Genomic DNA, 14120 nt, shown 5'->3' on the forward strand with positions numbered 1-14120 from the left:
ATCACAAGACTTCTGCAACTTGGTGGGTGGAGCTTGCTTTGTGGATATACAGGTATTTACATATAATTTTCATCAAGCAAATAAAATCTATGATGAAGTTAATAGGTTAAAAATAACATTAATCTTTTGAAGAGATACAGAAATAATTATGTCAGGGGCATGGATTTTATGCATATACTTTTTAAATCCATACACATCTTTTATACTTGTATGTATATGTGTATACGTACATAAACAACAGGGAACATACAAAGGCTAAGAAGATCAGAAAATCGAAAGATTGAGGTGTTTCTTGAAATTTTAACTCACCCCCAAGCAAACAAAATGGGGCAAGTCAGACTACCCTTCAGTCTCTCTTTTTCATTGAATTAATCTGTAGGACCGGAGAGGAGTGTTGATGTCACTGATGTCACCAAACAGAAAGACTGCAAGATGAAGCTCAAGGAATTTGTGGATTACTACTACAGCACAAACAGGAAAAGGGTCCTCAATGTGACCAACCTGGAGTTCTCAGACACGAGGTAAGAGTCCAGCCTGCTGTGCCACACAGTGTTTGGGTTATGTGGTGGCGTTCAGCTTGGGGGGTTTGAACAGCCTCTGCCTTCTCCAGTGGTTCCCTCTTTAGGAAGTGCTGTTTAACCTTGGGATAGCGGCTTCTTGTTGCTCTCACTCCCCACTGCATCGCCCATATAGAGCCAGTTCAGGCAAAGCACAGAAACAAAAGTGCAATTTGCTATATGAGGAGAATGGTACATAGCAGACTAAACAGGCCAGCATTTGTCATGGTAATTTCTGCCTGCATATCATCAGCATTCATGTGCCATCAACATTCACATTATCAGAACAGAGTATTCTGGTACCTTTTAGTTTTCTTCTAACTCCAGTAGTATAGGTAGTTATTCCAGGGCAACTGTATACTAAAATATAACTTGTTGCTCCAGGAGTGAACTCTCTGCCTTGTCCTGGTAGTGAATGATAACATAGTACGTTCCTAGTATAATCTTAGGTACTTAGATGCAACTTGATAAATACCAGTAACAACAAAGGAGGACAGAGATGACCACAGAGGTATGATAACACTGTAAGTGGGAGAACATGGACTTAAAGGGTCTTGTTTTTGAATATTGGTTGTTATTTTTCTGGTGACATGGGAATCCTGATGGTTGTAAGGGAATGACAGCCCTTATTCCAGCTGATCTTGAAACGTAATGATCTCCTTGGAGCTTTCTATTTTAAAACACATTGTAGAGCACCGAGCATCCTACTTGTATAGCACTGGTTTGAGTGCATCATATAATGCTCACTGAAATCTTCCTTTTAAAGTAGCGGAGAGTGAGTAAAGAGATGAGGACTTTAGGTATAGTGTAACATGTCACTGGATGGTCCTGAATGAGAATAAATTTGAAATTATTATAATTTTGTAATCTTATACCATGTGTTATAGTTTTAGTTTCAGTGCTTTTGCAAGTTAACCTGTAATCTGTATGACTGTCATTCAAAACTAGAGCAATGCTGACTTCCCCATGAGAAGTCGTGGGGTGTGATGGTACAGATCAGCTCTGAACCTGAGACTGAGGTGGTTTAGTGATGCAGTGAGCCAGACCTAGTGGCGCTGGCTATGTGAATATCACCAGTCCTCAATGACAGGAAGCCTACTATTCTCCTCATGGTTTTTATTATGTTTTATGTATGGGATAATTAGCTGATATAAATGTCTAAGAGTTCAGGTTACTGCTTTGTGCTTTATATAGCTGTATTCATCACCTGAGTTGTGCTTTTATGGCAGAAGTAGGCAGATGCATATATAATGTATTGAACTTCATGCAACTGTGCAGATCATTATTACAGTTCTTGTAGTCCTTCTGGGTAGCTAGTACTTCTAGAAGGGAAAGATCAGAGAAGAAGATTCCTTTATATACAAATGCTACACGGAAGATGATAAGTATCAACATAAAAATAAAGAATGGTTGTTCTGGGGAACATTCCATTTTAGCCAGAAGACTTTATGTAGCCTTAAAAACAAGGCTGATGAGTAATTACAAGCATGTTTTTTTAAAGCCATTACCTTTAGCCCTGTAGTTAGTGTTTTAGTAGTGCACACCCATTTCTGCAGAAAGCATCTCTAGTAATTACAGGCTTCAAAGATTACCAGTATCTTCAGTTGAGATTTTTTTAGCTTTCTGCCATTATCCCAGAATAACGGGAGGTCGTTTGTTCTGAAGGACTGCTGGAACTGTCACTCATGTGCTGCTAATTTAGACATTAACTAGCAAATATTTTATTTCTTAACATAGACAGTGACACTTTAATTGAATGCACTGCTCCATCTTTCCCTACCATTTTAAATGGAGCTATTGTTATCAGTGTTTGACAATGAGCATAAGTGACACATGGGAGCATTTAATTTTAGTTTGAAGTGCAGATACTCTTACTGACGTGATATTTTAGTGTACAACCTCCACCCCTTGCACATATTAGTCCAAATTTTTGACTATTTAAATAAAAAATTTAGGACGTTCTGGGGTGAAACACATTTAATACCCATTTGTCATGCCACTACATCATCTTAGGTGTGATTTATAGTATATATTATATTCAATATAATAAAATATAAATAATATAAATAAATATACACAGTATGAATATATGCTCAATGTAAATAAATGTATTAATTTGTATAAATCATACCCATAAATATTATATATGTTGTATTTTGAATACATCCACATCAACACAAGTTAGACTTTTTTCTTCTTCTGAGCTTTTAATGTAATTTAGTCAGTCTAAATAAAAAGATCACTGTGATTTGCAACATCAGATCAACTTACTTAATCCTTAAGTATTAATGCTATTATTATTAGGATTTTTAATATTAAGCTTAACCTGCAAATTTTGTAGATGTACCATAACATTTATGTAAGAGTGCACACATTTCACTTTCTCTCCTGAAGGGAGCTGGGAAAGTGACTGTGATAACAGTGCTATTGATAACTGAGCCTACGAAGCAAGGGGCAGGGACTGGAAGAATACAAACAGCCTATACTTTGCTAAGTCATCATACTTAAAAAGCCTTAAATCTCTGTCTGTGAACAGTTTTCATTAGTTTTCTGAATGAAGAGCAGTTCCACTGCCACATAAAGAGCTGCTTCAGATTGTGGTGCAAGTATTAGAGTCACACTCTGCTTTTTGTTGTCTCAGGATCCTTGTGCTCTTTTTTTAAAAGTTGCATGGGTTTTTTTCAATTCTCTCTGTAAAGGATGTCCAGTTTTGTAGAGCCTCCAGATATAGTTAAGAAGTTGTCCTGGGTAGAAAACTATTGGCCTGATGATGCTCTTCTGGCTAAACCAAAAGTTACCAAGTACTGCCTGATTTGTGTGAAGGACAGCTACACAGATTTCCACATAGATTCGGGAGGAGCTTCTGCATGGTACCATGTGCTGAAGGTGAGGGGTCACATTTTTGTGTTGTATCTAGTAATGTACTAAATTTTATATTCAAAGACTATCCTGAAATTCTCTCAGAAGTTCAGGTGTCAGGTTTTTTTTCTCCACAGTCCTGTTGTATCTGTAAGTAATACTCAGAGCCTTAGCTGCTGTAAATGGGTACACTCTCAGCAGTGCCAGGGTTTACTGAGTGAGAAAGCCACTTGGAGTGTGGAAGTTGTCTGTGTATTTTCACTGTACTATGATTTGAGTATTTGTTTAGTGCCTTTTGCACGTGTCACCTCAGGCCTGAAAGATACTACGTTCTGCTTTTGCAGGATAATGGAACCTGGCTCTGAAAACTTTTTGCACCATCAGTCCTACAAATCTGAGCAAATGTGGTTAGCTAGTGATTTAATTACTACAGCCATTCTGTACAAAGCTGACTAGTAAATTTCATTTAAATAGTTTTAAAATATGTGATGTTATATATATATTTAAATAAATACTTGTGCGTGTGTATGTTTCTGTGCCAATGCAGCATTGTTTTGTTTGGCTGCTTGTTGCTAATTTTGTATTTTCTAATTCAGGGAGAAAAGATATTTTATCTCATCAAACCAGCCTCTGCAAATATTTCGCTTTATGAACGCTGGCAATCGGCAGCAAACCACAGTGAGATGTTTTTTGCAGACCAAGTAGATAAATGCTACAAATGCACAGTTAAACAAGGACAGACACTCTTCATTCCATCAGGTGAGCAGGCTGTTGCAGGTGAGGTTTCCTGCTCATTTTAGAGCTGCTGAAATAGCATGTCCAAAATTCTAGAGGGGTGTGATTTGATGACTTTCTCTCTCAAAGTATGAAGTCTAATTCTCAGTAGAGGTATAATTTAATATGCTTACAAAAAAAAATCAGAACTTCTACTGCTTTCTATCAATATTTTAGCAGCCTTTAAAAAACACAGCTAGTAGTTAGCTTGTTCCACTCTTGATCTAGCTGGGCTGCAGTAGCTCATGAGTTTGTTCTGTATATCCAACCATGACATTGGTGCTTTTTGCCATTAACAGAGAATTCACGTTGAATTACTTTCTGACCATGACTCCCCACAAGATCCTTTTCACACTCATTGATTCCCCATGACACTAAGGAACTATAGGTGCCTGCACAAGTGTGAGTGCGCATTTATGGTTTCACATGAGGCTGAAGACATGGGTGTCACAGATTTTAATGGGTTACTTGGTAGACTCTGGCTTTCATGGCAGGTTAGGGATGGCGGATTTTGGTTTTCTCAGTTCCTGGGAGGATCTTCATAAGGATAGGGAGTTGATTAGCAGATAGTGCAGAGTTGTAAATGAACACAGTTCTACTCCTGCCCTGTCCCTCACCTTCCTCCCATCATGAACAATTATTTCCTCATGTGCATTACTGTTTCCAGCACTCCCTGTTACCTGTTGAAACTGTAATCTCTTTGAGGCAGGGATTTTCTCTCCCTCTGTGTACCTTTAAATGAAGCACTGCCCATTCAGTCCATAATCTGAGCTGAGGCTTCCAGGCAGCATGAGTAAATAATCACTGATACCTGTGTTTTGGAGGCAGCATCCAGTAGTGCCATTTTTCTGTGTTTGAGTATATTCTTGCATAGAATGTTTACACACTTGAGTTTTCCTTTGACTGTAAAAGGTGGAAGGTAGGTATTTCTCTCATGTCCTTATGTAGAGCAGATGGTGGAATAAACACTGAACAATTTATAGAGATTCACTAATTTGAGTAGATTTTTGTATGAAAATATATGTTTGGGAAACACCTGTTCCTGACACTACAATGAAGTCAGTGTCAGGAGCTGTCACAGATTTTCATGGTGATGTGAAAGCCACTGCCATTATGTAGCTGCTGCTGCTTTTCACAGTAATAGGAAAATAATGTCAGTGTGGGCAGTATGTCCCTTTTCACTGTCTGCCACTGCTGAAGGTAGTCTAGGACTGGGAATCAAAGGTGCATAGTATCTTCCAGGGATGTGCCTTATTGTGCAAAACAAACAAGGGGCTGGATGGAACTTTGTTCAAAGTATATGCAGTTTTGGTGCCGACTTGGACTAAAGAGCTGTATTGGTACCTAGGAAGTAAGTTGCTAAGTGAAGTATAAACATCGTGTTGTGAATGAAGTCTTTGTTACTGTCATTCCAGTTTTTATCTGTGGACCTCTTTCTCTTTTAGGTTGGATTTATGCAACTCTAACACCTGTAGACTGCCTGGCCTTTGCAGGACATTTTCTACATAGTCTAAGTGTTGAAATGCAGATGAGGTAATCTGTCTTTAAAATCTAAACTTAGGTAAAAGCTCAGCTTTTAATAAATTGGCCATTCTCTGCTATTAATTAGCCTACATTTGCCGTAACGTTGATGTAGCTTTATTGGGCAATTTTAGAAAGCATACTCATATTTGTCCCCTTCGACCACATTCTCCTGTGCTGAGTTATTCCAGGCTGTCTTTACACCTATTGCATAGCGCATGGGAGGATATGTGAGGTGCTTGGAATTGTGTGGCCAAGTCCTGAAGGAAGGACCGTTAAAAACTGTCAGGAGTTTTACCCTTAGAACATGCCATTCGCCTTCTGAATAAGACCCCACCTGCTCAGCTGGGCTCTTTGCCAAGTCTAAGACAATACAAGTTGTTCTTTACTGATGCTGGACGAATAATGCAATAAAACTATCTTGCATCTGTATCGCACAGTTTCTTACTAGTGTTATTTTTATGTTTTGCTTTTGATCTAATGCCAGAATACATTAGTAACAGCACAAAGAAATGAAGCACTACAAAATGAACCTCGGGCATTTATGAGCAGTGCTTGTCACTATGCAACATACTTGTGACCTACTATGCTGTAAGTTCATGTGGCTTTGTATTGCAGGGCATATGAAGTAGAAAGACGATTGAAAATTGTCAGTCTGACCCAGTTTCCAAACTTCGAAACTGCATGTTGGTATATGGGAAAGCATCTGCTAGAGACATTCAAAGGTAAAAGCTGCATTTCTTTGCCTGGCCTAATTACTTAGCTTTGGGAGTTTGAAAATAGTTACGCTTAATTTTTGCAGATGTGCCACATAGAAGATGGACAGGTGGCCAAAATCAGTCATGTTATTATTTGAAAACTACTTTTAACATACCAGCAGAACAGCTGATCTGGTCCAACTCTCCCCTTAAAAGCCATCTCACTCTAGTCAGGACCTTAACTGTCCCTCTTACCTGTGTGTAAAGGAAGGTTTCATCCTCTTTATAAAATGTATTTAAGTTGTCTCAGGGGCAAATATAATGTTGTAACATTGTTTTAGTTTTTAGTTGCCTGTCAAGTCTGGCTTCATTCCCAGTTTTAACCTAATGAAGTACATGCTCTGTCAGCCGGAGGCGTAGAGTGGCACTTCCTTCTCCCATCATTTTGCTGATGCTGGTTGAAGTACGTGGACAGGTCACATATACCTGGGGCCACAGGAGCATCAGACATGTGGCCAGCAGGGGCACTGAGAATTAAAGCGAAGTTTTCTGTGAAATTCAAATTCTTCCAAACCAGATTCCATTGGAGTTGATCCAAACATCCATGTGTATATGTTTTTTACAGATTTGGGGTCGCTTTGCTCTTTGTCTTTTACTACAGAACATGTCTAGAGACACCCGTCAGATCATTTTATAATGAGAAACATCTGTCTAGTTAATAAGCAAGATGAGAGGTCTCTCGGAGTGTTGCCTGGACGGGGGCCCCCTTGTGACCGGTTCTCAGCAAAGACTGTAATGATGGGAAAAGTTTAGGCAAGCTTGTACTCAAGCAGAGGCGAAATGCTTTGCCCAGTATAACCTTTGTTTCCACATATTGGTAGTTGCTTTTTCAGTCAGAGTAAAAGAACTGCTGATGGTACTTTTTTATTACCACAGCCTAGGATATATGAACGTTGAAGCTAACTTGAGTATGGGACCAAGAAAGGAGACAGAAGGGTTGCCAGTGTAGACATAACTTACAGGAGCACGGTGTAGGAAGGCTGAGTTGGATTTATGACACAGTAAATATACTCCTTATTACCATCAAGTTGCAATAGGGATTAATTTGTGGTGACAACCTTTCAAAGAGTTAACTTCCCCAGTTAAGTTTTTTCAGATTAAAGATTATGTAAAACAACTTCAGCTAGTGTTTGAATGGCATTGGTTTTTTCCTCTGCTTAGGTTTGCATAAAGCTGGGCAACAACCTCCTGCTCATTTACTCCAAGGAGCAAAAATTCTCAATGGTGCTTTCAGGTCATGGACTAAAAAACAGGTAGGAGAAGAAGCCTGTATTAATATTGTGTGTTTGTCAGGTTTGTCAGGTTTGTCAGTCACTGGACCAGAGAGCAAATGCTAGACCAAATAATGTCTCCGTAGCAAAACAGCAAATTCTAAAATCCCAAAGAGAAGGGGCTGGGAGAACGCAGACAGAGTGCGATAGCTGGAATTTCATAGTGCCACATGAGGAGTCAGCAGAAAAAAAGGTACCACCAGTTTTAAAAAAATAATATCTGCACACGGTCAAAAGGGTACTGAATGAATGTTCTCCCTGACTCTGAGGATTTTCTTGGGCCAAATCAATCAAGCAGAGGGTGTGTATGCAAGTGAGGCCTAGAACAATGCCTACATTTTCGTGAGCACAAGGTGCCCAGTTCCTGCAAATCAACACATTAATTGAGCCAGGAAATACCTGTTGGCTGGAGAGAAGGCGTAAAGGGATTTGCAGCCTGAATTTCCTGTTGCAGTCATTTCAGAAGTGTTATTCTTGTGTGTGTTGCTCCTATAGTTTTGGGAAATAAGCTGCAGAAGACAGGCCATTCAATCATAAAACGGGAACAGGGGAACCAGCAGCTTTAGGATTTTCAGACATTTTAAGAAGGGATGAGCAGATGAGAATGCCATGTTGCATACACAGTTAGGTCAGTTAGGTGGCTGTCCCAGTTTTAAATGTTGTCAGGGACTTGGCTGCTCCCTACTGCAAAAAGACAGTGTTTGAGCCTGAATTCAGAATTGCTGCCTGGTTTCCTGTAGAAGGACTGACTGGTGTGGGAGCTGTCTTCTCTGTGTCACCGTGTTTATTTTTCCACTTGCCATGCAGATGAGAAGTAGTGAGGCAAAGGAAGTCAGATTCTGTTGGCATTTGGGTAAAGTTGAACTTTGAATATTATAGCATGACATGTGAATGCAAATGCTGTTAGTCCTGTCAGGGACCTCCCAGACCACTCTGCTGACAAGTTATATGCATGTTATACTCATTGAAGACACCAGCCTAAGACAATCTCTCCTTGTAGATGTAGAAATGGAATTTCTCACAGAATGTCATATAAGGGGGTAAGCAAAGTAATATTACAGTTATGAAAGTAATATTACAGTAATATGTGAAAAATACTATTGACTTTGTTGTTCTCTCATGGCAACTATTTACAATAACATCCAGAAGAGGCAAAAAGTATATTTTTTCCTTACTTGGACAGCTGATCCAGTCAGTACTGATTTTAGTACGTAGGAAAAATATGGACATGTCACTTAAGGAGGCTTTTTTCATATTTTTGAAAAAGACATGAACAGAAACAGCAACCTGGCGTTCTTGTGTTTTAGGCTTTAGCAGAGCATGAAGATGAGCTACCAGAAAACTTCAAACCAGCACAACTTATCAAGGACCTTGCCAAAGAAATAAGATTAAGTGAGGTTTGTGCTGTTTTCATAATACTAACTATATTGTGGGTCTTTTAATAATCTAGGGTATAAAATGGATGAATAGAAATAAATGAATCTTTTCTCCTCGTTCTCTTAATTTTAAAAAAATAATGTGAGGTTTTGCAGTAGGGGGACTGCTTAAGGGTCTTCTCTGTGGCTGACTTGTCACATGTTCTCTTCTCTCGCTTGCTTTCTCGTCCTTACACTGTGTCTGCCTGTCCTACATGCTTTCTCCTCCACCTTCTCCTAGCTGGACTGACCACACACCCCTCTCCATCCTTTTTTTCTCTTTCACTTTAGCTACTCCCTACCCAGAAATATGATAGAACTCAAATAAATGTCGTCATGCTCCCTACGTAGTATCTCCTTTTCCTTATGTTCATTGCTGAGCTATTGTCCCAGTAGGAAGCGTTGCTCTTGGCTGGCTTCTAGGCAGATTTGTTATAGCAAATGGGGTAATGATTATACACCCCACCCCCAAAAAAAACCCCAAAAACCAACCAAAGAAAAAACAAAAAAAGGAGGTTGCATAGAGGTATCATTCATTAAGTCTGCTATCACATTCCACTTAGTGGAGGTGTGTGACAGTGCAAGGTGACAATAGCTAGTTCATTTGTTTTAAGAAGACCTTGTGTTACATTCCACCCCCTTTCTAACTATGTCTAAAGACCTCAAAATTGAAATCTGTCTTGTCGTTTTATCCTCTTTGATGTTAGTATATAAGTTTTCTAATTGTCAGAATGGCAAGTTAAGCAGAAAATAATTTATTTTTAATTAGTCAGACAGTGTTAATTTTAATTGGGCAGCTATTTTACTGCTTATTTTTCCTGAGGGCATGAAACATGATTCTGCTATATTTATCACATCTGAATTAAATGCAAACCATTTGTGCTCAAGCTGATTAGCATTTTAAACAAAAGACCATTCATTTTATACATCTCTTTGTATGGGCGGTCATTTTAACAGTCCTACCTGATGATGTAACCTGGTAAGAGTTACACTCCTTATGAAGCCACTGGAGTTTCTCCAGGGCATATTTGTGCTTGAGCAACAGTGGGGGTGGGAATTCGTGGCGAGCAGAGTGTTGCTGTGGCATGTGATGTGGTTGTCATTCCCTGGCCAGCCTGACCTATGAATACAGTTACCCCTTTACTGGAGGGGGAATCTTTGGGGTTTGTTTGCCCAAGGAAGGGAGGGTGCAGGTGAATATTGAATGTGAGACAGGTGGGTCTGAATGCCTTCCTATTTTGTACTAAACTACAGAATGCTTCAAAAGCCAGCAAAGCAGACACGAGTGCCAACACAAATGCTGAGGAAATCTGTCCTGTGGAGAAGGAGGAGACACCATCACCAGTCCAAGTGACGCCTCCACCCCCACCTGTAGAAAAGCTCCCTAAAAAAAAGACTCCCAAAACTGTGAAAACTCCTAAACAACTCAAGCCATCCAAACCCCCCAAACCTCCCAAGCCACCCAAACCCCCTAAGCCTCCCAAAACACCAAAAGTTAAGGGAGAAGGAAAAAAGAAAGGAAAGAAGGCAAAAGAAAGTCCACCACCAGCCATCCCGAATCTTGACTTGCTGGAGGCACACACAAAGGAGGCTTTGACAAAGATTGAGACGCCAAAGAAGGGGAAGGTGGGTCATATCTTAACCTAATATTCTCACCATAATAGGAATAAAGTCAGTCCTTAAGTCTCATGCAAAAAAAAGTCAAGCAACATAATGTGAAACCATCTTTCCACTGAAGTAAATGGAAGTTTTGTAACTGTCAGCTTATTGCCCTTTTTTTACCTGTTTTATTTGATTTGACTGTTTGCTTGGTTATTCATTTGATATGGAGCCTCCAAGAAACCTGCTGATTCAGGCTGAGTCTGGCAAACTGCTGCCAGTTGCCTGCCCAAACTGAGGCAAGATGAAAAACAAAAGACATTTTTAATGGCACTTTTTTTTGCCCCTTGAAATATTATATTCTTATTTCAAGTGTTATTAGCACTCATGCGCATTTCCATAGTCAGTTTTCAAAGATGAACGAACTCATTTCTAAAGGATCTTATTTGCATGAGGTTTTGCTCTAGAATGAGTGACTGAAGAGAAAACAATAGTTCGCTTCCATTTTCACCCATGTAGGACAAGTTTCATTTTGATGTCCTTCAATTCAATGTGAATTTTGCTGCTGAATTCAGTAGGGGCCGGGATTTCATTGAGACACTGACAGAGTAATGTGTTGTATGCTGTTTGTTAAGAAGTATCCGTAGGTCTTTTCTAAAATGCTTCTAAAATTCCTAGTAGTTTGTATGCAGTTTGCAAAACCTGTCCATGGACCAACAGGAAGGGAGATTAAAATGTTTTTACAGTGCTATTGTATGTTGGTATATCAAGGAAAAATGCAGCCAGTCTTCTGTGTTCTCTGAAGCAGCAATATTTGATTGAATCTTATATTTGGGTTCAAAAGAATGAATCAGAAGAGAAGTATTAAAAAATATATCATGTTGTATTCCAGATAAAAAATGTGTTTCTGTAACATGCCAGCACTCCATTCTCATTAAAAGTACATGCTGACTTTTTCTCCAGGCTGCAAAGAATGTTTTAAGTGTTCCCAATAAGGAAACTGCTAGTAAGCAGAATGAGGTGGAGAAATTTGAAGTTCGAGAGCAAAATAAAAGCAAAACAGAAGCCAAATGGAAATACAAGGTAATATCTCCTGCTAAATTCTGCTGCTGATTCTGCCACATAGTGATAAGTCAAGGGCAGAGAAATATTCGTAGGTCTACCTAAGCAGAGAGTATGTGGCAACAATTTTCAGTTCCCAAAGAAAGTATTTTTTGAACAGAAAACTGAAGAGTGTGGAGGCACGCGCATATTCTTCAAAAGCATATGCTAATTGTCCATCTTCATCCTTGGTGAAGCCAGTGGGAACAGTTAGTAGTGAGATTTTTCAGTGCTGATCTCTTTCATGCTTCTTACTTTAACATAGTTCTACTACTTTTAAGTCTGGAGTAGTTCCAGAGATATCAACAACTAATGGTGGCATAAAAGTAGAGTTAATGAAATCTGAGTTATTCCACATAAATTAAAAGCTTGCCTTCCTGGAGGGCTAATGTATGGTGAGTAAAATTTGTTCATGGAACAATACATTTTTTCTCCAGGTACCATCTAAAACAAGGTGACAGTAGGCTTTCTCAGATAAAGAGCTGTCTGAATTCTGCCAGCTTTGTGAATTTCTAATGCAAAAGTGCAAACAAATTCCCCAAAACAAGACAAAAGTACATGTTTTTTCAGGTGGGAAAACTACGAAGAATCATGAATCATTAATATTAGAGACATGTAAATTTTTTTGTGTTAAAATAAGTCATGGGTAATGTGATTAGATCGATATGTACCAATTAATTCCACAGCCAGAGGAGCTTAGGAAAGTATTACGGCAACTCCTGAAAAATCATCAAAGGCTTCTGTTGCACTGAATGGCTTTGATATTAAATTATTAAATTCATAATTCAAGCTCTTCTGAAGGTGTGAAAGAAGCAAGTGGAGCCTAGGATTGAAGTGCAGTCGTACTTGCGAGGTTACAGGCACTGTGCTAGATCCTGTCCTGAGCCACACAGGCACAATGCTGGTGAGCAGCGTGCTTAGCCTGTTCTCTGATTCACAAAATGTGTGTTTAATATTTTACCTCAGTCTGTACCAATTTAAGAGAGCAGTATTTAAATTTGGCATCGTGTGGGTACTGCTTAAACTGGTGCTGAAGTGCTTCTTGAAAAGGGACAAGTCCCTGAACCCATGTTAGTCTGTGAAAGAGTATAATCCTCCATTTCTTACCACGTCGGGGAACATATTTTTCTCTGCATATAGATCAGTGGATTCTCTGAGGTTACTTAGGAATCTGAAATATCAACAACTCATTGAATTTGTTTTATTGTTTTTCTTTGGGTCTTTTGCCTTTCAGAACAGTAAACCTGATTCCCTTCTAAAAATGGAAGAGGAACACAAATCAGAAAAGACACCTTTATCAGGAAATAAGGACAACAAATTTACATTTTCTTTCTCTAATAAGAAGTTGCTTGGGTAAGTAAACAATATGACAATACACATCAACTAAAAAAGCAGATTAAAAAGTCATTATTTATGGGGATTTTGTACTAGGAGAAAATCTGCCTTGTAGAAAATACAATGTAGAAAATACACTTATGCAAAAAAGTTCTTGGCTGCAGAACTCGATTTTACCTAGAACTCAGCTTAATTTGCCAGAACAGCAACGATCTATCTTTGAGGCTGGTAGTTTGCTTGACAGTAGTGTCTTCGGTATTCAGGCAGTGTCCCATGTTTTGGCTATTCAGGTTCTCACCAGCTGAAGTGTTTTTTGATCAGGTCCTATTTCAGGTACATTTCTAAGAAGCTGCTAAATGAACCCTCCGTACCAGAATTCCATGTTGTGTGTGCATTATGCATATCATGATATACTTTCAGAAAGCTTTAAATACTACAGTGCTTATTTGAAGCCAGTGAAGGCTACACCAGCTGGCACCGTATTTTGAGATACAGATTTTAGGTTCAGAAACATGCTTGTAAAATTATTTGAATTGCTGTGGCACCTGTGAAAGTATTCAAGTTGACTGAGATTTCTGCATAAAGGTACTCACTGTCTTCCTTTCTGTCAATTTTCAAAATGTTTTCCAGTCAAGAGTATTGTTACTGATTTGTAATTTATGGTTTTTTCAGTTCAAAGGGAGTCAAACCCCAACTGAATACTAGTGTGTTTGGGTCACTGCAGAATTTTAAAGAAGACAAAGCAAAACCTGTACGAGATGAATATGAATATGTGTCAGATGATGGCGAACTAAAAATTGATGAGTTTCCAATCAGAAGGAAGAAAAACACTACAAAAAGAGAACTGTCCTGTAAGAATATTTCCTATTTGGTCTGTATCTGCACAACAAAGTCTTAGGGGTTGGTTGTCTAAAACTAGCCTTAAGAAAC

At 38.9% G+C, this 14120-nt stretch overlaps 1 protein-coding gene across 5 annotated transcripts in view; it reads left to right on the plus strand.

Moving 5' to 3' along the window:
* Positions 1-14120, plus strand: part of PHF2 (PHD finger protein 2) — a 97736-nt gene that overhangs the window by 64753 nt on the left and 18863 nt on the right. For all 5 annotated transcript variants that reach the window (XR_008747352.1, XM_055804960.1, XM_055804958.1 and 2 more), the window contains exons 7-17: positions 380-521; positions 3257-3443; positions 4013-4175; positions 5636-5723; positions 6330-6436; positions 7631-7722; positions 9048-9137; positions 10410-10781; positions 11718-11837; positions 13090-13208; positions 13863-14041. Coding sequence is in view for 4 of the 5 variants with exons in the window: in XM_055804960.1 (XP_055660935.1) it covers positions 380-521; positions 3257-3443; positions 4013-4175; positions 5636-5723; positions 6330-6436; positions 7631-7722; positions 9048-9137; positions 10410-10781; positions 11718-11837; positions 13090-13208; positions 13863-14041 (1659 nt within the window). In the remaining variant the exon portion in view is untranslated. The remainder of the gene's footprint in view (positions 1-379; positions 522-3256; positions 3444-4012; positions 4176-5635; positions 5724-6329; positions 6437-7630; positions 7723-9047; positions 9138-10409; positions 10782-11717; positions 11838-13089; positions 13209-13862; positions 14042-14120) is intronic.

This window comes from Falco peregrinus, chromosome 5, assembly GCF_023634155.1.
Source record: "Falco peregrinus isolate bFalPer1 chromosome 5, bFalPer1.pri, whole genome shotgun sequence".
In the NCBI taxonomy this organism is placed as follows: domain Eukaryota; kingdom Metazoa; phylum Chordata; class Aves; order Falconiformes; family Falconidae; genus Falco; species Falco peregrinus.